Below are 22,509 nucleotides of genomic sequence, written 5' to 3' on the forward strand. Positions count from 1 at the left end.
GTACAGCCATGGCAGTACAAGCTTCAGTGTGGGCTAGCCCTCTGAGAAACTACCAGGGTTATAAATGGGTTTGCGCGCCCTGTACGGACTGCCGCGACTTCGCTCTTTTGGGACCCAAACTAGCTAGATTAACATTAGTATGGGTATGTTGGCTGGAGCTGCAGTCAGACCTGTGATTACAGTACAGACATACCCTCAGTGGGACTGGTCTTTAATTTCACAGACTACCCAGGTCCTTTTATTCCCAGCAATGTTCTTGAAAGCCTGATGTAGGAGTTCACCAGAAAGAATTTAAACAATGGCAAAACAAACAAATATAACCCACCATAGCTCCCCTTTACATTATGCCAATGGCAGTAGCCTTTATTAAATTAATACGCGACAGCTGTATGTTGTGTCTTAAATCACTTAATCATCTTCATAGAGAAATGCTTTTAAAAGAAAGTCAAGTTTGCAGTGACTGTCAGAATTAGTAGAACAAACAACATAGTCTTGGCAAGTACTTCTGAAACTAACTAAAGGATGAGCTTTCCCAATTCTGAATAAAACAGACGCTACATGGGTTATGGAGAAGTGTGATTGTGAACAGAATGTAATTAGGTCAATAGGTTAAGGTAATGGTTTGTACAAAGCAAGCTTCCAAAGGAAAAGGAAGCTGATATACAGGTACGTCTACAGTGATTGTAATTAAAATCTTTATAATTTTGCATTCCAGTTTACATTTTTAGCAGGCATCCTAGTTTTCCATGATAAAAAACAAAATTCTCCAATAAAAAACCCAAAATCTATTTTTTTGCAATTAAAATGAAACGCTGAACTTCAGTTTCCCTAGCCACAATACATATGGGTAGCAGTTGAACACAATGTTTTACTGATATACAGTAGAACCCTGTTTATCCAAACCTCCACTACCCAGCTGTGTATTAACCAAACCATCAGCTGCCTGATGTTGTCAGCCCGTGGTGGTTCTGTTACTACAGAGAGCTGGATAATGGAGACTTAGATAAATGGAGTTCACTCTGTTTTTATTTTTTCACAAAATGTAAAAACTAAAGAGTCTTTGTAAAAATGTAAATACCACATTTTTCCATGGCAAACGGATTTCTAGGATCCCTGACACTTAGTGTTATTCCTTAGTACAGGGAATAATTTGGGAGTTCCACAGTAACATCAGTTACTTGCAAGGGCAAAACTAAGTACAATTTACTGTCTATGTAACAAGCAACTATTGTGTGCTGTACATGCAAACACATACACATCCCAAAGATGAGGCTGGTAATCACAGTATATTCTCTCTTTGGAGGATGGATATTTCACAAATGATTTTTAAGGTTAAACTTGGTTATAAAAATACTGGCTCTCAGAGGCCATATTATCCCTTCCTATATGAAAAGCCACATGAAGTAACTTCTTATGAGGAAACCCCCAGGATGATTTCTTTGTGGAGATTCCCTGTAACAGGATGCTTGGAGTGGGGTGGTGTTCCTTCCACAGAAAAGCCACTCCAAACTTGGCAGATCCCTAGGGATTCTTGGGAGGTCAAGGCCATCCACATGGAGACACCGCAGTGGCTCTGGCCTCAAGCAGCTCCTAGGTCTTGCTTGGCATGTTGTCATGGGAGTTGTGCTGCCAGGGACCTCCTTCCGGTCTTAGATAGATTTCTTTACACTTTCCCCTTAAATGACAGATTTCATTTTCACATGATCATGACAATTGCTGCCTTTTATATATAAATATTTCAATTAATTACCAGCTTTGTCAACATCAGGAACTATTTTACCTTACTCAGAACAGGATAGAACTTCCCACAATGTAACAAAATCTTTTATATAAAATATTTATGCTTTCAGTGAATGGAAACCGTTTTATTGTATACATTTCGAAATTTTTGTTTTGTATGCAAATATGCATTACCTAAAATATGCTTTATTTCAGTAAATCACAACAAGCAGGGAAAGGATACACAGCTTTTACTGTGCATTGGGCTAATACTTTAACTAAAATGATATACACATTTTAGTTTTAAGTTTAAGAATGCACAAACATTTTAGGTTGAGAATGCATAAATATAAAACTGAATGCAGACTGGGTCAGTTACATTTTATTATCGCTAATACAATGTAGCTATATTCATTTTCAATACTTCTGTGGTCCTAAGTCCACTCTTCATGATAGTGTTATACAAGTCATGGTCCTATCCTTTGAACATCTCAACACTGTTCCCAAAGGAAAGATCAAGTGAAATGTCTTCCTTCCTTGAAATGTTAGATCATATTTTTAATTATCACACTACCACACAATATATAAATATATATATAAAAAAAAGGAGACCAAGTAGGAGGCTAAATATTTTTTTTGTTTTACTGTCAATATGTTTAACATAGCATCCTGTAGTTGTATAAAACATGCATTTTCTGGGATAATTATGAACACAGCATGAACGAGCCCACATAAATTATAATTTTGTACAAGTCCAAGATAAAAATAAAAAAATCAGATTAAGTGCCTCTGAGGCCCTTTATTCCCAGCTATAGGTTCTCAAAACACACTACTGAAATATTTTTCTATGCCTAGGCTATGTGCTAGAGAACTGGATTCAAAAATTTAAAATACATCTAGTCTGTTTTAGTTTTCTTTAAAGTTTGTGACAGTCCTTGGATATTGTACTGTGAAAATGTAAAAATAGTCACAGACTTTTTTTTTTTTTCCAGAAATAAAAACACATCTAGGAGAGTATGCAAAACAAGGCAAAATGAAGTTTCATAGCACTTAAGGGTAATATAAAGTCAATGACTAATATTGAGGTTTGTAAAAAGGACTGGATGAAAAGTTACATGTACACATGAAAGTTATATTAGTTTCAATACTATCAGTTATTGTTTCTGTAACCAATACTCCCTCCCACCCCAAACCCAATCAATATACATTCAAAATAGGCTGACATTGATATAACTGTGTGTAAAAATAGTGCACTATTTTTTCTGCCACAAAGTAAATTTGTATCCTAAGAGCTGGTAAACATTCTTTTTTCCTTAAATACAGAGAATGGGCATAGACCTTGAAAAAATTAAATTAAGGCATTCAGATAGATAAAATAGGACTGCCCATTATGAAATAATTGAAATGAGTATGTACTTCAAACATCTCATTATACTAGCTGCTCAACAATGACATGCAGCTTTTGATAAACATGTATGAAAGATATTAACTTCAACATTATGGCTTTACACAAGTGCATAGTTGCAACTGCAGTAAGTAATGGTATCTGATTAATATGCATAAAAAAATAAAGTGGAAATTTTTTTTAAAACCCTTTTGCAGTATTACAGTACAATATATATACACAGTATAATGGTCACTTCTTAAAGATGCAGTCTATACCACTGTGGTGGATCTTTCCCGCCTTCTTTTCCGGCAGACATGCTGGTGGCATCTCTCTATCAAAGTCGAAAGATGGATTTCTTCAGTTTTACTTTTCACTCTTCTCAGTTCTTTTGTGAAATGTAGTGTGTGTGTCTTGCCAAGATAAACTTTTTTGGAACAAGACTCTAAAAGGTTACCTAAAGTATTCTTATACTATTACCAACGGTCCTCATTTGATCAGTTACCCCAAGGAATTATAAAAAACCCCTCAGAGACTAGTAATTTATATTGCAGCAAAAAATTGTAAACCTCTGATATATATAGCACAGTCTCTCAGGAAAATATATATATTTTAATAAATTTTGGGATATCATGTTTCAGTCTTGTTTTAATGAGAAGAAAATTATCACCTTGAATAGTGACTGCATTCACAGAAGGCAGTTAGCTGAAAAAGAAGAAAGGGTTGGTTAGTAAAGGCAATGCACCCTCCTCTTCTGAAAAGAGAAATTTGCTCCAAATTTTTACTTTAAATATGCACTTCTGCACACTTGCAACAAATGCTATTTATTTGCACTAAATAGCATTATGTTATTTAAAACCACTGTATCCTATGCACCACAATTTCAAACCTATTCTGAGATTAAGACAATTACCTTTTACTGATACTAATAATCCAGTTAGTTGAGCATTCTCCTGAGGGAATTCTGTGCCAAAAAATACAAATTCTGTGCAAAATATTTTAAAATTCTGCAAATGTTATTTGTCAATAAATAATTGTGGATGCTTCAGCATGGCAGCTGAGAGCACAGGCCACAGGCTGCATGGAAGTGGGAGGTCGCCCTGCAGCTCTCCTCCCCCGCCAGGGCACATCCTCAGCGGAGAGGCTGCACCTGACCCGACAAAGCGCAAGGGCTGGATCTGCTCCAGAAACACCTTGGAGCCCTGCCCCGCCAGGCACGGCACACTGGGTGTGGGCAAGCAGGTTCAGACCAGCAGGATCCAAGTGTGGAGGGGCTTAGTGTGAGGGGATCCAAGCCTGCGGTTGAGAGGATTCTGTGTGGGGCAATGTGGGTGAACATGGCTCAAAGGTGGGGTCTAGGTACAATCTGAATACACAGGGCTCATTGGGGAGAGGGGTTCCAAGCACAGGGACAATGGGATTCTGCAGGAGGGGTCCAGATGAAGGTAGCTGGGGCTTGGCAGAGGGAGTCTGGCACTCGTGGGGGGGGAAGGGGTCTGGTTGTAGGGGGCTCATCAAGGGGTCCAGGTGTTGAGGGAGTGGAGCTTGGTGGGGTGGGGGTCTGGATGGCTCATTGGGATGGTCCAGTTGCACAGGGAGTGGGGCTCATTGGGGTGGAGTTTCAAGTGTGTAGGGCTCAGCAGGGAGTGGTCTGGGTTCAGGGGCATGGGACTTGGTGGGGAGTCCAGGTGTGTGTGGGGGAGGATGTGAGGTTCAGAAGGGGGTCTGGGTATGGGGGGCGGAAGTCCAGACACATGGGGGTTGGGTGGATGGGACAGCAGCTCCACATACAGTGACCCCGCCCCCCATAGTTAAGAAGCAATGGAGGCAGGAAGCAGGGAAGAGGGGTGTGGGGCTGGGGGAGCTTTGCAAACTAATTAGAACATTTTCAGTTAAACTAGTTTTACTTAATTATAAACAGAACTGCTTTATATTTACAATAGCATTCAAGGAATTCAGCTCGGTGCATTAGCAATGCAATTTTACTTAGAATTTTTTCAAGTGCATTGTTAGAAACCCAAAAAGCACAACACTACAGAGCAAAGCCAAGTCATAAATCTGTATTTCATAGCACTAGTAGGAAATACACAATGCAAAGCTCTTGTTTCCAGTCTGCTAGACATAGACAAGTCACTTTACACTTTAAAAAGGCATTTTTACTGCAAACTGACATATCTTCAGTATGTCAAAGTTTAAAATGTGACAATTATTTTTACATCTCAAAAATGGTTGGTTTGTACAGGCTAGCAGTACTACCACTCCTATAAGTATATTCTTTGACAGTAGCAGTTCTCTCTTTTTCCACTCAACTGGGGCAGATAGACATGATTTCTGAACAGAAAACTATAATTAAACGTACGTACATAAAAGGCAAATACACATTTTTAGTTAAAGTGACTCCTCTGAAAATTGATCTTTTCCAAACTGAATGAAATCTCATTTTTGAATGCATAATATTAAAAATGAGATCTCTCATACTTTTTCTGCTTTGAAAAACAAAACCCAACGAGCATGCTCTATTCAAACAATGCATTCCTCACTACTTTGATTTACCCTTTTACATCTTCAGAAATCAAAAACATCGTCATCACCATCAATATCATCAACATCATCAAATGACCAATCCCAGCCTTTAAATGCCAAATCAAGCAATCTGCAATAGGAGGTTTTGATGTTTAAAATGGACTACTCTTTATTAAAATATTCTAAAGTCCAATGTTATTAAAATTATCACTATCTATTACAATATTGCTTTGTGTACACAGTCTTCTGATTTAACATTTCATGACGTGGAATAACAAAAAGTGGGTTATAAATGAGGATTAATCTTTAAACAAGAGTTTTCATTTCTCTATACATAGTCCATGGCCATGCTAAATGTGTGTCTGTGTGTGTAATCTGTTTTAATCAACTAGATCAATTTAGTGCTCATGTAGATTAGTATATTTTATACGCTGGAAATTTGACACATAAATCACTAGATTCCGTTTTACTAATTCATATGACTCTTTCAGACTAAAGTCAGGAACCCTTATTTTTGTAACATTTCATAAAGTTGTTTAAAAAAACAAACAAACTCTAAAGCTTCATAAGGGCTAACTGCCATCTTGTCTTGATGTTGCAGTTCTTGACTGAGCTGCAATTTTATGCTCATCTGCTAAACCTTCCATGAAACAATATGTGAGCCACTAACAATTGTTTCAGCTCATCTAAAAAGCTGATATCTTATGCAAGTCAAGATTAATTAATACTAAAGCACTAAAGGGATTGGTCTGTCTGGATTTCCAAATAAATTAATGTAGATTTTACCATCCGACATTTAGGACTTCATCGAAAGCCCAATAAAGTCAATAGGGGTCTTTCCATTGACTTCAATGGATATTGCATCAGGCCTTTAAACATGACAAAGCTAGGACGGAGGAAAAATACTAACCTAAATAAGTGCGTAAATGAATCCACTCTGGCATAGTGTTTAAAATAAAGCATGTATTTATTCTAATTAGTTTACGTGTATTAAATATGATGGGTTTTGAGTTTTTTTTTAATTTCTTTAACTTTCAAAAAATGATTACTCACTGAAGTTTTGATATTTATTTATTCTATGAGCTGTAAGTGCTGTCATTCCTGATATAAGAACAGGAGTACTTGTGGCACCTTACTTATAGCAAATATAAGATATCAAGAAAAAAATAAGTTGTCATTTATGTGGGGAAGCTAAGGTTAATCTTTCTTGCCATGATTCAGTGTCTCAATGAAACTGATAATCAGAAACTACACATAGTGTATGTGGAAATGGTTTGCTTTCTTTTAAATTATTAAAAAGAACAGCTGTGAGAAACTTAAAAGAAACTATCAGGATATTCAAGTCGTATGAGGGAAGAATCCTCATTCTTAATGAAGAATACAAAAGAAAAATATACATTCCATATTGTAAACTCTTGCAGTAGGTGAAAATAGCACCAGACTTAATTTTTTTAAAAAACCACATCTGTACTAGGATACAGAAACAGTGTATACAGGTTATGAAGGAGAAAGATTTAAAACAGCAACACACAAGCAATATATAAAATCCAAAAATGACAAATATGTTTAACATATGTGCCTGTCATTCAGAAAATACATATACTTATATAAATTTGTTTTTTTTTCAAAAACTAGATTACCAAATGTGATTGATTGATATATATAAATATATATATTTCAAAATATTGTCATTTACAGATTTTAAGTGAATTCTCATGGTTAGTATGGTCAGCATGCTCACAGGATGAGACACAGGTCCCTATTACTTACTGTTGCTATGGCAAAATACACAGTATAGAAAAAAATCAGTGAAGAATGATTCGAAAGACAGGGCCAGAGCTAAAAAAAATTAGTAATAAAATGTAGAAGTTATGTACTATGCTACATGAAGATTTTGTTAAAAAAATCATGACGATGAAAGTAGACTGTTACATACGTGAAAATCTTAACTGAAAATTGATGTTGACAATGCAAAGTCTATGGTTTGCTTCTTTAGAGCTCAGTAATACAGCCTGGAATAAAAAACAGTTACCTACCTTTTGTTACTGTTGTTCTTCGAGATGTGTTGCTCATGTCAATTCCAAGTAGGTGTGTGTGCACCGCATGCATGATCACTGGAAGGTTTTCTCCTAGCGGTATCCATCAGGTTGGCTGTGGAGCCCGCTGGAGTGGCACTCTTATACCAGTGAATATAGGTCCCTGCTGACCCACTGCCTCTTCAATTCCTTCTTGCCAGATACTCCGACAGAGGAGAGGCGGGTGGGCCTTGGAATGGACATGTTCTTCGAGATGTGTTGCTCAACAGTTATGAAAGGTAGGTAACTATTTTTTCTTCGAGTGATTGCTCATGTCGATTCCAAGTAGGTGACTCCCAAGCAGTACCCCAGAGGAGGGGTCGGAGTTCACCAAGCTGCTGATTGTAGCATGGCTCCACCAAACACAGCATCATCTCTAGCCTGCTGAGTGATGGTGTAGTGCGACATAAAAGGGTGAACAGACAACCATGTCTCCGCCCTGCAGATGTCCTGAATGGGGACCTGCACCAGGAATGCTGCAGATGAAGCTTGTGCTCTTGTGGAGTGCGCTGTCAATGCTGGGGCTGGAATCTTTGCTAGGTCATAGCACATTCTGATGTAGGCCATGACAGAAGAAGAGACTCTCTGAGACAAAACAGGGAGACCCTTCATTCTTTTGGCAATAGCGATGAAGAGCTGCGCCGACTCCCTAAATGGCTTTGTTCGCTCGATGTAAAAGGCAAAGCCTGTCAACATCCAGAGAATGGCTTAGGATAGAACACTGGCAGAAAGATGTCCTGATTCATGTAAAATTGCAAAACTACCTTTGGGAGGAAAGCTGGGTGCGGCTGCAATTGTACCTTGTCCTTATAAGGTATAAGGGGGCTCGGACATCAAAGCCTTGAGCTCAGACACCCCTCTGGCTGATGTTATAGTCACTAGGAATGCCACTTCCCAAGACAGGTAGAGCAACAACCACGTTGCTAGGGGCTCAAATGGAGGGCACATGAGCCTTGAGAGCACCAGGTTAAGACCCCATGGAGGGATCGGTTGTTTTACCTGGAGGTACAGTCCATCCAGCCCCTTGAGGAAATGGCCCACCACAGGGTTAGCAAACATTGAGTGTCCCGTTGAGCTCGGATGGAAAGCCGAGATTGCTGCCACATGCATCTTTACTGACGAAACTGCCATCCCCTGTTGCTTCAGGTAAAGCAAGTAGTCCAAGATAAAGGGAATCAAAGACTGCAACAGACTACAACCTTTATGGAGGGACCAAATGAAAAATCTCTTATACTTTGCCAGATAAGTGGCATGAGTGGAAAGCTTCCTGCTGCTGTGGAGACCCTCCCTAACCAAGTCTGAGCAGGTAAGTTCTGGCGGAGTCAGCCATGGAGTTTCCATGCTATGCGATGGAGAGACTGTAGGTTGGGGTGCTGGAGGTGGTGGCCATGGTCCTGTGTGATCAAGTCAGGAACCAAGGGCAAAGTCATGGGCGTATCCAATGACAGGTCCAGCAGCATGGTGAACCGGTGCTGACATGGCCATGCTGGTACGAGGCCTCCAACTGTATCAAGTGCACAGCTTGAGGGCTTCCTGGCACAGGGTAGAGGAGCGAGCACCACCCTGTCTGTTTATATAAAACATTGCTGTGGTATTTTCTGTCAGTACAGATACACATCTACCCTGTAGATTGATTTGAAACATCTGGCAAGAGAGGAGAACCGCCCGCAGCTCCCTGACGTTGATGTGCAGCGAAAGTTCTGCCTGGGACCAGAGGCCTTGTGTCCTGTGTTCACCCAGGTGCACCCCCCCCCATCCCATCGCCGACGCATCTGTGACTGGAGACAGCGACAGCTGAGGCATGGAGAAGGGCATTCCTGCACATACCGCTTGTGGGTTGAGCCACCATTGGAAAGATTCAAGAACCCTAGGAGTAAAAGGGACCAGTCTGTCTACGTGGTCTTGGTTTGGCCTGTAAACTTGGGCTAGCCATGCCTGAAGAGGATATGGCCACAACCTGGCACACTGTACCACATCCATGCAGGCAGTCATATCCCCGAGCAACTTCAGACAAGTTTGTGCCATCATAGTGGGGAAATCTCTCAAGATCCTCTATGACAGCGCTCACTGTGAGGAAACGAGCTTCCAGGAGAAAAACCCTGGCCTGGGTCGAGTCCAGGAGGGCTCCGATGAACTGTATTCCTCTGTGTAGGGGTTATAGTAGACTTTTCCACATTTAGAATGAGACCAAGCCTGAGGAATGTCATGTGCACCAGGGTTACATGGTCCTCCATTCCTACCCCGTCTCCTGTTATAGTCTTGCCTCAGCTGAGAGAGGTAGAAGCAAGGCAGGGGCTGAGGCTTAAAATGCTCTCTTTGTGGGGCTGGCATATGAAGCCCCAAAGACTTTAAGATTGCTCTAGAGTCCTTGAAACTATGGAGCCTAGAGTTTGTCTGCTCAGCGAAGAGACATGCACCATTGAATGGCAGGTCCTGGATAGTCTGTTGGACTACCAGGGTTGGGCCCGAGACTTGTAGCTACAAGCTGTACCACATGACAATGGCCGTGGACATTGTACAGGTGGTTGAGTCTGCAGAGTCTAATGCAGCCTGCAAGGAAGTCCTTGCAATAGTCCTGCCTTCCTCCAGAGCCGCCCCAAAATCAGAGTGGTAGTCAGATGGAAGTAGCTCCTTAAAGTTGGACAGGGAATTCCAAGAGTTAAAACTGTAGCAGCTAAGAATTGCCTGCTGATTGGCAATTCAAAGCTGGAGCCCCCCGCTCCAAAGAGGTCCAGCTTCTTTGCCTCTTTAAAGTTTGGACTGGGGCCCCAGTGACCCTGCCTTTCTTTTGCATTGGCTGCATACACGACCAGTAGACCCAGCTGAGAGTGGGTGAAAAGTTATTCAACCCCCCTTAGAAGGTACAAAGTACTTCCTTTCCAGCCCTTTAGCTGCGGGAAAAATGGAAGCAGGAGTGTGCCAGAGGGACTTGGTAGTAGTGTGGATGGTCTTGGTCCATGGCAAGGCCATGCTGGAAAGACCTTCTGGCATCAGAATGTCCACTGTAGGGTCCATTTCTTCTGACGCCGCCTCTGTTTGCAGGCCCAGATTTTGGGCTACTCTTCTGAGCAGCTCCTGGTGGGCTCTATTGTCCAAAGCCGGTAAGGAGGCAGATGAGCTCACTAGTACCTCGTCCAGGGAGGAGGATGAAGAAGCCCTCATAGGCACGGGGTCCTCCTGACCTTCCAACTCACAGAGGTCCTCCTGTGCAGGAGCTTCCTGTGCAGTGGCAGATGCGGTACCGGATGCAAATTGGTGCTGAGTCCAGTGCTGGCCCAGGTGCTGGGCTTGTAATCCCTTGGAGGTTTCCTCACCATGGAAGCAGATGGAGGTCCCCATCTGTCCAAGGAAACTGAAAGGGACCTGGGGCTTGATGATATGCCCATGGGGTTCAAAACGTCCATTGAGCAGGTGCCTTCCACTATGGTGGCCAGGGCATCATCAGAAGTTGCTGCGTCTTGTTATGCCTGGAGTGACGAGACTGGTGCCGGCAGCATCTGGAAACATCTGACTTCAGCTCCGACTCTGAGGACGAGTCTGATCTTGGTCTCCACAGCGGTGCCATGAGGGATGGTGCTGGTGATTGGTGCCAAGGTGAGGACGACCGGTGCCAGAGCATGGCCCGTTTGCCCTTGGATAGTCTAGCCCCCCTGTGCCGTGCGGGAGCTGCCAGTATTTTGGCTCTGACAGCTCCGGGGAGTGCTCTCTCTGAGGTCCCTGGCAGTCTCGAACATGTCAGGAGTGGACAGCATGTCCAACTCCCCAATTTGGCTCTCTCATCATGGGGAGTTCAACGGGACTGGACTCAACGGTTCCCCCTGGGCAGCCGGAATCAATGGTACCGGCTGTCCCTGAGCAGGAGCTGAGTGTCCCAACGTGGGATGCACTTTGCAGGCATCTTCATGTTCCACTGCTCAGACAGTTGGCGAGCGTTCCTTTTTGGCTCTTCTCCATTTCTTATGCAGCACTTGCGAGTGAGATCGGTGCCAAGTAGTCACCAAACTTGTCTTCAGTGCCAGAGAGTGCTGGTGCTGCGGGTCTCTGGACCCAGAGTTCTTCACTGGCACCACGGCCTCCCTTACTGAAGTGCTGGGCATGGATCCCGATGTGGTCTGAGCTGGCTAGGGACAGAGAGCCAACTCCATAAGGAGGAGCTTAAGTCTAAAGTCTCTCTCCTTATTAGCCCTTGGGCAGAAGCTCCTGCAGATCTTGCACTTGTTGGTCTGGTGGGCTTCTCTCAAGCACTTTAAGCATGAGTCATGAAGATCTCCTCCAGGCATAGGCTTCTGGCAAGACCGGCAGGGTTTGAAGCCTTGAGACCGAGGCATACCCTGGTCCCCAGAGGGGAGTAAGAAAATGGGGAGTGAGGGGAGAGAGAACCCCCAACAGAAACTTATCTGCGAACTAACTAACTAAAACACTAGGAAACCTACACTAAGTATAACTATATACAATACAAGAACAACTGTTCGCTAGGAGAAGAGCTTGCCCGAGGCAAGAGAACAAAGTAGCTCCAACGACCGTCACTGGTGGTAAGAAGGAACTGAAGAGGCAGCGGATCAGCAGAGACCTATATTCACCACCATAAGGGCGCCACTTCAGGGGGCTCCACAGCCAACCCGATGGGTACCGCTAGGGGAAAACTTTCTGATGATTGTGCAAGCAGCATGCACACACCTACTTGGAATTGACTTAACATTCTTCTGCAAGTGATTGCTCAACTAGATTACAATTAATATGCACATAAGTGCATCCTGCTTTGCTCCTGAACAGTCAGAAGACAGTACTGGCAGGATTCATGATTCAATCTGATTACAAACTTCTACTGCCTGATTGGTTCAGGATGAATTTTTTTTTTTAACTTCTAACTTTGTCTACCAGTTAGAATGTAAATTTAAATACCATGGAATTTATTTCATGACTACAATGGAAAGCATTCCAGATATTCTGAAAGTATGCCAGAATGTAAGAAAGTCTTCCTGGGATGAACATCCAGATTTATTGCCACTCAAGTTATATATTGTTTTAAGCTTCACCTGTGTCAATATTTACTTCTCATGTCAATAAAGCTTGATGTTCACTTCAACATAGTCAGTATCAGTTTAATAAATTGGGCAAATATGGACTAGACATGACCATCAGAAGGCTACTAAAATGTTCAGGTTTAGTGAAGGGTTTTTGGGGCATAGTTTTCTAACTGTTAGCTTTAAGGACTTGGGAGGAAAATTCATTAACAAACATGTTTTACTAGAGATACTCAACTGATTATAAATACATGAAAATCCTACCAACATCAACTTTGGAAAAACTAGTGCTTTAGCAAAGGATATTCTTCCAAGGACTTTTCTCTATTAGAATAATTCCTTAGTGGATGGTTGGCAACTGACGTACTCTATGTATTTTGCTGATATACTCACACAGTTTGACTGGCTTTGCAATAATAATACAAATTTAACTCTGAAATAGAACTACTGGAGCCTACCTTTTGTATCATCACTGATGGGTCTAAAAGTAAATTATTTACAAGTTGTTACCATGGTTATGATTTTGTTGTTTTGGGGTGCAAGAATGGTCCTGGCACCACACTCAGCCAAAGCACTGAAAAGCAAGTCAATGACCATTCATTTGAAAGAAACAAGTTGGTTAAGAGTGGGGGAACTCAGTTACTGCAAGAGCAGGCAAGGTTTAATCCTCTGATGGCTATTACTGTAAAAGTTTTTTGGGGACTATAAGACTTAACAAATTTTGTCCCTTCTCTTTTTACATGTATCAATGTCTCTGTAACAAATCCACTTGCTGTATATGGGCATAAATCATGATTTTTTTCTCCCATGTTATATAAGTAAAATTTAATGTGAACTTTTCCTATAAATAATGGACAGCAGAGAGAATCCCATACAATAGGGCTACAAGATGTTACACATAGTTATCTAGGATTGTAAAATAAAATTGTCTTTCAGAAATACAATGTGATCTATATATAAAGATCAGTGAGGTGCCTACACAAAAAAGGGCAGAGTTAAGAGTTAACATTCAACTGTAACTTTTATATTTCCTGACTTTAGTGTTTTATTTTAAACCTTCAACGTCCTATTCAATCTTAATGTTCTATTAACACAGGGGTTTCTTGTACAGTATTATATACAAGTAAGTTCCAGAAGCTTTTTCTCAGAATATAATTTGCATATCAGTCATGTAAAGCTGAAGAGAATGAATACGGGTGTATAACCCGATCAGATAGGGTAGCTCTCATTCCACTACGTCCTATCAGAGGACAGTCTGTGTTAATGGGAGCTGTGGTTTTCAGAGAAACAAACACCTTTGTTAGTACAGGTCAAAAATACATCAGAATTATTTAACTGTGATGACCCAGAGAACCACACAGTGACTTGCCTGTTTGGAGAGATCTGCAGCCTTCACACGAGACATCTAGATAGGCTTATGTGTAGTGCTGGGTAGGAGCCAATAGTCATGGTACATGTAGGTACCAATGACATAAGGAAGGATAGGAGAGAGGTCCTAGAGGCCAAATTTGGGCTGCTAGGTAAGAGACTGAAGTCCATGACCTCCATAGTAACATTCTCTGAAATGCTTCCAGTTCCACGCGCATGGCCAGTCAGACAGGCAGAACTGGAGAGTCTCAAAGCATGGATGAGACGATGGTGTAGGGAGGAGGGGTACAGCTTTATTAGAAATTCGGGAAACGTTTGGGAAAAGGGGAGCCTATACAGGAAGGATCGGCTCCACCTAAACCAAAATGGAACCAGATTGCTGGCACTTAACATTAAAAAGGATGTAAAACAGTTTTTAAATTAAGGGCTGGGGGAAAGCCGACAGGTGCAGAGGAGCATGTGGTTCGGACATCCTTTAGGGGAGGATCTATAAATGGAGATCTCCTGTCCTAATAAAGAGAGAGGATGGAAAATGATAAAATACAGGTAAGATCTGATGAGAAACATCAAATGAAAAAAGTCCCATTCAATTAATCATCTAATGGCAGGCAGCTAAACAGTCACAAGTTTTTAAAGTGCTTATATACCAATGCTAGAAGTCTAAATAATAAGATTGGTGCCTTGTATTAAATGAGGATATTGACATAATAGGTATCACAGAAACTTGGCGGAATGAGGATAATCAATGGGACACAGTAATACCCTCTGAAAAGTAATACCAGGGTATAAAGTACATCGGAAGGACAGAACAGTTCGTGCTGGTGGGGGAGTGGCACTATATGTGAAAGAAAGAGTAGAATCAAATGAAGTAAAAACCTTAAATGAACCAAACTGTACCACAGAATCTCTATGGATAGTAATTCCATGCTCTAATAATAAGTATATAGCAGTAGGGATAGATTACCGACCACCTAACCAGGATGGTGCTAGTGACTATGAAACACTCAGGGAGATTAGAGAGGCTATAAAAATAAAAAAACTCAATAATATGGGGGGATTTCAACTATCCCCATATGACTGGGTACATGTCACCTCAGGACGGGATGCAAAGATAAAGTTTCTTGACACCTTAAATGACTTCTTCTTGGAGTAGCTAGTCCTGGAACACACAAGAGGAGAGACAATTCTTGACTTATTCCTAAGTGCAGAACAGGATCAGGTCCAAGAGGTGAACATAGCTGGACCGCTTAGTAATAGTGACAATAATATAATTAAATTTAACATCCCTGTGGCAGTGAAAACATCACAATGGCCCTACATTGTAGCATTTAATTTCAGAAAGGGGCACTACATAAAAATGAGGAGGTTAGCTAAACTGAAATGAAAAGGTACAGCACCAAAAGTGAAATTCCTGCAAGCTGCATGGAAACTTTTTAAAGACACTATAATAGAGGCTCAACTTAAATGTATACCCCACATTAAAAAACATAGTAAGAGAACCAAAAAAGGAACCACCGTGGCTAACCAACAAAGTAAAAGAAGCAGTGAGAGGCAAAAAAGGCATCCTTTAAAAAGTGGAAGTTAAATCCTAATGAGAAAAATAGAAAGGGGCATAAACTCTGGCAAATGAAGCATAAAAATGTAATTAGGAAGGCCAAAAAAGAATCTGAAGAACAGCTAGCCAAAGATGCAAAAAGTAGTAGCAAAATTTTTTTTTTAAGTACATCAGAAGCCTTGGGGCCACTGGACGATCGAGATGATAAAGGAGCACTCAAGGACAATAAGGCACTGAGGAGAAACTAAATGAATTCTTTGCATCAGTCTTCATGGTTGAGGATGTGAGAGAGATTCCCAAATCCAAGCCATTATTTTTAGATGACAAAACTGAGGAATTGTCCCAGATTGAGATGTCACTGGAGGATAGCTAATGTGATGCCAATTTTTAAAAAGGGCTCCAGAGGAAATCCTGGCAATTACAGGCCAGGAAGCCTGACTTCAGTACCAGGCAAACTGGTTGAAACTATAGTAAAGAACAAAATTGTTGGACACATAGATGAACATAATTTGTTGGGGAATAGTCAACATTGTTTTTGTAAAGGGAAATCAAGCCTCACCAATCTACTAGAATTCTTTGAAGCGGTCAACAAGCATGTGGACAAAGAGGATACAGTGGATGCAGTGTATTTAGATTTTCAGAAAGCCTTTGACAAGGTCCCTCACCAAAGGCTCTTACGCAAAGTAAGCAGTCATGGGATGAGAAGGAAGGTTCTCTCATGGATTGGTAACTGGTTAAATGTAGGAAACAAGGCGTAGGAATAAATGGTCAGTCTTCAGAATGGACAGAGTTAAATAGTGGTGTCTCCTAGGGGGCTGTACTGGGCCTAGTCCTATTTCACATATTCATAAATGATCTGGAAAAAGGTGTAAACTGTGAGGTGGCAAAATTTGCAGATGATACAAAACTACTCAAGATAGTTAAGTCCCAGGCAGACTGAGAAGAGCGATAAAAGGATCTCTCAAAACCGGGTGAATGGGCAAAAAATTGGAAGATGAAATTCAGTGTTGATAAATGCAAAGTAATGCATATGGGAAAACATAATCCCAACTATACATATAAAATGATGGGGTCTAAATTAGCTGTTACCCCTCAAGAAAGATCTTGGAATCATTGTGGATAGTTCTCTGAAAACATCCACTCAATGTGCAGCGGCGGTCAAAAAAGCAAACAGAATATTGGGAATCATTAAGAAAGGGATAGATAATAAGGCAGAAAATATCATATTGCCTCTGTTTAAATCCATGGTACGCCCCACATCTTGACTACTGCGTGCAGATGTGGTTGCCCCATCTCAAAAAAGATATATTGGACTTGGAAAAGGTTCAGAAAAGGGAAACAAAAATTATTAGGGGTATGGAACAGCTGCTGTATGAGGAGAGATTAATAAAATGGGGACTTTTCAGCTTGGAAAAGAGCTGACTAAGGGGGATATGACAGAGGTCTATAAAATCATGACAGGTGTGGAGAAAGTAAATAAGGAAGTGTTATTTACTCCTTCTCATAACACAAGAACTAGAGGCTACCAAATGAAATTCATAGGCAGCAGATTTAAAACAAATGAAAGGAAGTATTTTTTCACAGAACAGAGTCAGCCTGTGAAACTCCTTGCCAGAGGATGTTGTGAAGGCCAAGACTATAACAGGGTTCAAAAAATAACTCGATAAATTCATGGAGGATAGATCCATCAATAGCTATTAACCAGGATGGGCAGGGATGGTGTCCCTAGACACTGTTTGCCAGAAGCTGGGAATGGGCAACAGAGGGTTGGATCACTTGCTGATTACCTGTTCTGTTCATTCTCTCTGGGGCACCTGACATTGGCCACTGTCGGAAGAAAGGATACTGGTCTAGATGGACCTTTGGTCTGACTCAGCATGGCTGTTCTTATGCTAGTGAAAAATGGCATTAAAAACTGAATTGTATTAAAATTAACCTATAATCTGATTAGGTCTGAAATCTGAGATAATTTAAAACTGGTATATCACAGAGGGAAAATCAGTCTGTGGCTGATTTAATTAATTAATTTAGATCTACCATTCAGTCCTAAAATTCAAAGGGTTAAATTAAACAATTATACTGTGTTGTCTCATCACATTCCAAAATACTACGGGGCCAATTTTAGTTATATATTCACGTATCACTAGCTATCTTCTTAAGGCAGATTCTTGCAGTTCTGTATGCTTGCTCAGCTGCTGATTTTACAAGTTACATAGATGATAACACATATCTGAGATAAGGAAAGGGCCCAGTTTGAACAGTGCAGGCCCTCCTTAGTGTTCTGTAGCATTTACTAACAAGCAAAGAGGATTATGGACATTAGAAGTATAGTAAGTGTATTGTTATTGCATGGCATCAGTAAAGGGTAGAGAAGTTAAGGTGGTTTGTGCGCCTGAACTATGTGTTTCCGTACTTTAAAATACCTGGATTCCTTTAAAGTGTAACCTTGACTCTGAATTTTGCATGTGTAATGCTTGGTTTTGTGATAATTGCAACATCTCTCTAATGTTTTTTACTCTTAAATTACTCTATATCACCTCAAACTTTAACTCAATTTTAAACATTTTTTTTAAACTGGGAATATATGTAGGGCCTGACCCAAATCCCAGCGAAGTGAGTGGAAAGATACCAATCACAGAATATCAGGGTTGGAAGGGGCCTCAGAAGGTCATCTAGTCCAAACCGTGCTCAAAGCAGGACCAATCCCCAGACAGATTTTTGCCCCAGATCCCTAAATGGCCTCAAGGATTGAACTCACAACCCTGGGTTTCGCAGGCCAATGCTCAAACCACTGAACTATCCCTTCTCTCCAGGAATAGCTTCTCTTAAACATGTAACTTACCTACATTTTCCTGCAGCCCAGCTCAACACACACAAAATATTAAGTGTAAGAACTGGGTTTTCAGTAGAAATACCAGACAGGCAGTAAGTTGCCTGCACTTTCCCACTAAGGCTTTCAATATTTTGGTATAGCTGAAGTTCTAAATCACACAATATAAATATATGAAGTTTCATTTCTAGAAGGTTGGGGTGGAGTGGAATCTCATCTTCAAAAAAGTAACTGTACTGCTGAAGAATTTTTAGTCCAGGAAAACTGCTAATTAGACTGTGATTCTAATAAGCTATTGGATAGCAAAGTAGTAAGTACGTTTAGAACTAACCTAAAAGGATATTAAAAATGAGATCAGTTTATTGTTTTGCTTTTGGAGTAAATTTATCTTTAGTGCATTCGGTATTAAAAACTAAGAGAGAGAAGGAAATATGGCTTTTCCTGCCTCTACACTGGATTTCAGCAGGTAGCTCCTATGATCTGAAACTAACAGACTTCTCCATCACCGTCAAAGGTAGATGGGGGTAGAGAGAGAAATCATGTGTACATGATTAATCTGTGTGCCTGTGATAGAAATAAGAAGACCAACAGAAAGAGGCTAGAACATCAGTGAAAGAAAAATTAGTACAGTAACTCCACACTTGAAGTCATCCCAGTAAACGTTGTTTTGTTGCTGATCAACTAAAGAATATTAGAAGTTTAAAGTTGCGCAATGCTCTCTTATAACATTGTGTGGCAGCCGCCTGCTTTGTCCACTGCTTGGATGTTGAAGGGATGTCTGTCTTTCAGTTTACACATTGGAACCAATACCAGAACTGATGTATCCATGCTCCTCTGCACCACTTCCTCCTGCTGAGGTGGTTTACTTGGGTCTAAATCTTCAGAACCCATGCACAAAGACTCTCCCAACTTTGAAGAATGCAGACAGAGAGGGATCTCTTGTCTTCAGGGAAGCTTTGGGAAAAGATTTGTTTCTATGCTTGTGAGAAGCCGCTTGCACTCATGAGAAGCCTTCTCCTTAGACTTGGAAGTCTTAGCTTTGACTCCTGAGCTTGTGTTCAGAGGAGCACTTCTTGTTGACTGGGGCCAATCTACTTCGGGGGGGGGAGAGGGGAGGCATGGTGTGCATTTCCATGGCCCAGATCTGATGGGGTCTCATGGTCTTCTCCATCAGATATTTTCTAAACCTTAGCTCTCAACTTTCATGAGTTCTGAGAGGGAAGGAGAGGCCAATATTGCACTTAGATGAAATGTGAACCCCACCTAGGCAGTAAAGGCAGCATTGGTGTTCGTCATCCACTGAAAAGGAGTGGCAGCAGAAAATGCAATTCTTGAATGCTGGGACTCTGGGCATAATCCTAACTTCCCTGGGAGGATTTCCAGAGGCAGGGAAAAATAACTAACTACACTAGTAGTTAACACTAAAAGAATAAAATACCAAAACTATTTACAATATATTTATAGACCAAAGGAGTCAAGGGAAGAAGCTGTGGACACAGAAGATTCTAACTTAGGCCATGCAGCAGTAAGAAGGAACTAGAAAGGGGCCAGTCTGCCCTGCCCCTTATGCCCTCGGTTCAGAACATGAAAAGAACTGTGCACGTGCAGCCCAATGGACACAGTGTAATAAAAATCTCCAGACTGAGATGCATGAGGCACATCTGTACCCACATCTGAAATATACATAGGGACCAATCATGTGAAGAAACAGTAATGGGTCTTGGAATGTAATTATAAATGGAGAATCATCGAGCAGGTGTGTTTCTAGTGCAGTCCTACAAGGGTCTCCTTCTTGGCCGTATGCCATTTAACATTTTATCAGTGATCTGGAAAAAAACAAAATCCTCACTGAGGAAGTTTGTAGATAACACAAAAATTGGAGAAGTGGTAAATAATAAAGAGGACAGATCACTGATACACAACAATCTGGATCACTTGGTAAACTGGGTACACGAAAACATATGAGTTTTAATATGCCAAATATAAATGTATACATCTAGGAACAAAGAACATAGGCTACACTTACAGACAAGGGGGACTCTATCCTGGGAAGCAGACTCTGAAAAAGATTTTAGGTTGGAGGACAGTTACCTGAACATGAGCTCCCAGTACATTACCACAGCCAAAAGGGCTAATGCAATTCTTGGACGCATAAACAGGGTAATCTAGAGTAAGCACAGAGAGGTTATTTCACTTCTGTAATTGGCACTGGTGCAACTGCTGCTGGACCATTGTGTCCAGTTCTGGTGTCCTCAATTCAGACAGATGTTGATAAACTGAAGATGGTTCAGAGAAGAGCCAAGAGAACATGTAAACAATTAGAAAACGTATCTTATAGAGACAGAATCAAGGAGTTCAATCTATTTAGCCTAACAAAGAGAAGGTTAAGGAGTGACTTGATCAGTCTATAAATACCTACATGGGGAACAAATATTTAATAATGGGCTCTTCAGTGTAGCAGAGAAAGGTATAACACAATCCAGTGTTTGGAAGTTGAAGCCATACAAATTGAGATTGGAAATAATGCTCAAGAATTATTTTGGGGAAGTTCTATGGCCCTGTGTTATCCAGGAGGTCAGAGTAGATGATCACAATGGTCCCTTCTGGCCTACGAATCTATGAGCAGTCTTCAAATATATTGAGGCTATTATAAAGAGAATGATGATTGATTGTTCTCTATGTCCACTGAAGATAGGACAAATAGTAATCAGCTTAATCTCCAGCAAAGGAGATTTAGGTTAGGTATTAGGAGAAAAATCTCTAATTATAAGGATAGTTAAGCACTTGAATATGCTTCTGTGGGAGGTTGTGGAATTCCTGTCATTGGAGGTTTTTAAGAAGAGGTTAGACCAACACCTGTCAGGGATGGTCTAGGTATACTTGATTCCTGCCTCAGCACGGAGGGTTGTACTAGATGACCACTTAAGGTCCATTTCAGCCTTATAGCTCTATAATTCTATAAGATGTTACTGACTTCCTGGCATCTGTGTTCTACCATCACTTTGCTGCTTAGCAGGGTCTTTTATTCTGAAAAGCACATTTGTTGAAAACATCTCTTTGTTATCTGTGATGGCTATCAACTGATAAAAAAAGGATGGGGAGTCCTGCTGCTCTTTATCAGAAACTTCTCTTTGTTCCCACAAAGAACTCTGAGAACTTGGCTGAGTTCTGTGCTCTTTGAGTCAGAAGAATCTTTTTTATTTACATCAGCCCCTGTGTTCTGGAGAAGGAAAATAAAAGAAAGTACAGTCCCTATTGAGGAGTATGTTCTCTTGTTCTCTGGAAGGAACACTTCTGAAGTGTCAAGACTCCTAGTTTTTCAGCAATTAGATGCTAGAGATGAAGAGACCATCCCTTTACGTGGAACTCCTTTCTCAGGGCACTGAAGATGCAGGAGACTGGCTCTTGCGGTGCTATATCTGGAGGAGAGGGAACTGTGGTGGGAAACAGCTTGACAACTCCATTTATTCTGCACTGAGAAGAGTGATATAAAGGGTAAGGGATACAGAAATTTGTCCATGCAGCTGTCCAATGGACGGGCTGACAGTGGGTGGGAAATGGGCCAACTACCACCCTTGAATCCTAAAGATTCACTGCCCCCAAACTGTGGCAAAACTTTAGGATGGCTGGGTGGTGAGTGGGTAAATAATAGTACTTGTGCCTGGAAACACAGGATGAAAAGTTGCCTAAAGAGAAATATCTTCTGTGTCCTTTAGGAAGTTATGTAAGATTGACACTGAGGGTTCTGAGGACAGGAATAGTCCTGATGCCAATTTTTCCTCACATGTAGATGGACAATAGAGAAGGTAGAAGTAGCCTATTTACTTAAACACTGGGTGAGCTTTAACAGGAATACCCAGCACTTAGCACTTTACATGTTCAAAGGGCTCGTGTAACAGTATATACACATTACTTGCGTGCGTGCACACAAACACGGAAAACATTGTTAAGGTTGCAAAGTCAAGCACTCAAAAGTTAGGCAATTCCAGAATTAAGGTTGCCTTAATTCAGCCCTCTTGTGAACTGGCATT

The 22,509-nt window shown here is 41.1% G+C and overlaps 1 protein-coding gene across 1 annotated transcript in view; it reads right to left on the bottom strand.

The window, feature by feature from the left end:
• Positions 1 to 2,079: 2,079 nt before the first annotated feature.
• ROCK2 (Rho associated coiled-coil containing protein kinase 2) overlaps positions 2,080 to 22,509 on the bottom strand; it is a 158,858-nt gene continuing 138,428 nt past the window's right edge. Inside the window, exons 34-35 of the mRNA XM_050950609.1 lie at positions 5,657 to 5,756; positions 2,080 to 3,808 (exon numbers count right to left, since the gene is read on the bottom strand). Of these exons, the coding sequence (XP_050806566.1) occupies positions 5,669 to 5,756 (88 nt within the window). The 3' untranslated portion in view covers positions 2,080 to 3,808; positions 5,657 to 5,668. The remainder of the gene's footprint in view (positions 3,809 to 5,656; positions 5,757 to 22,509) is intronic.

This window comes from Gopherus flavomarginatus, chromosome 4, assembly GCF_025201925.1.
Source record: "Gopherus flavomarginatus isolate rGopFla2 chromosome 4, rGopFla2.mat.asm, whole genome shotgun sequence".
In the NCBI taxonomy this organism is placed as follows: Eukaryota; Metazoa; Chordata; order Testudines; family Testudinidae; genus Gopherus; species Gopherus flavomarginatus.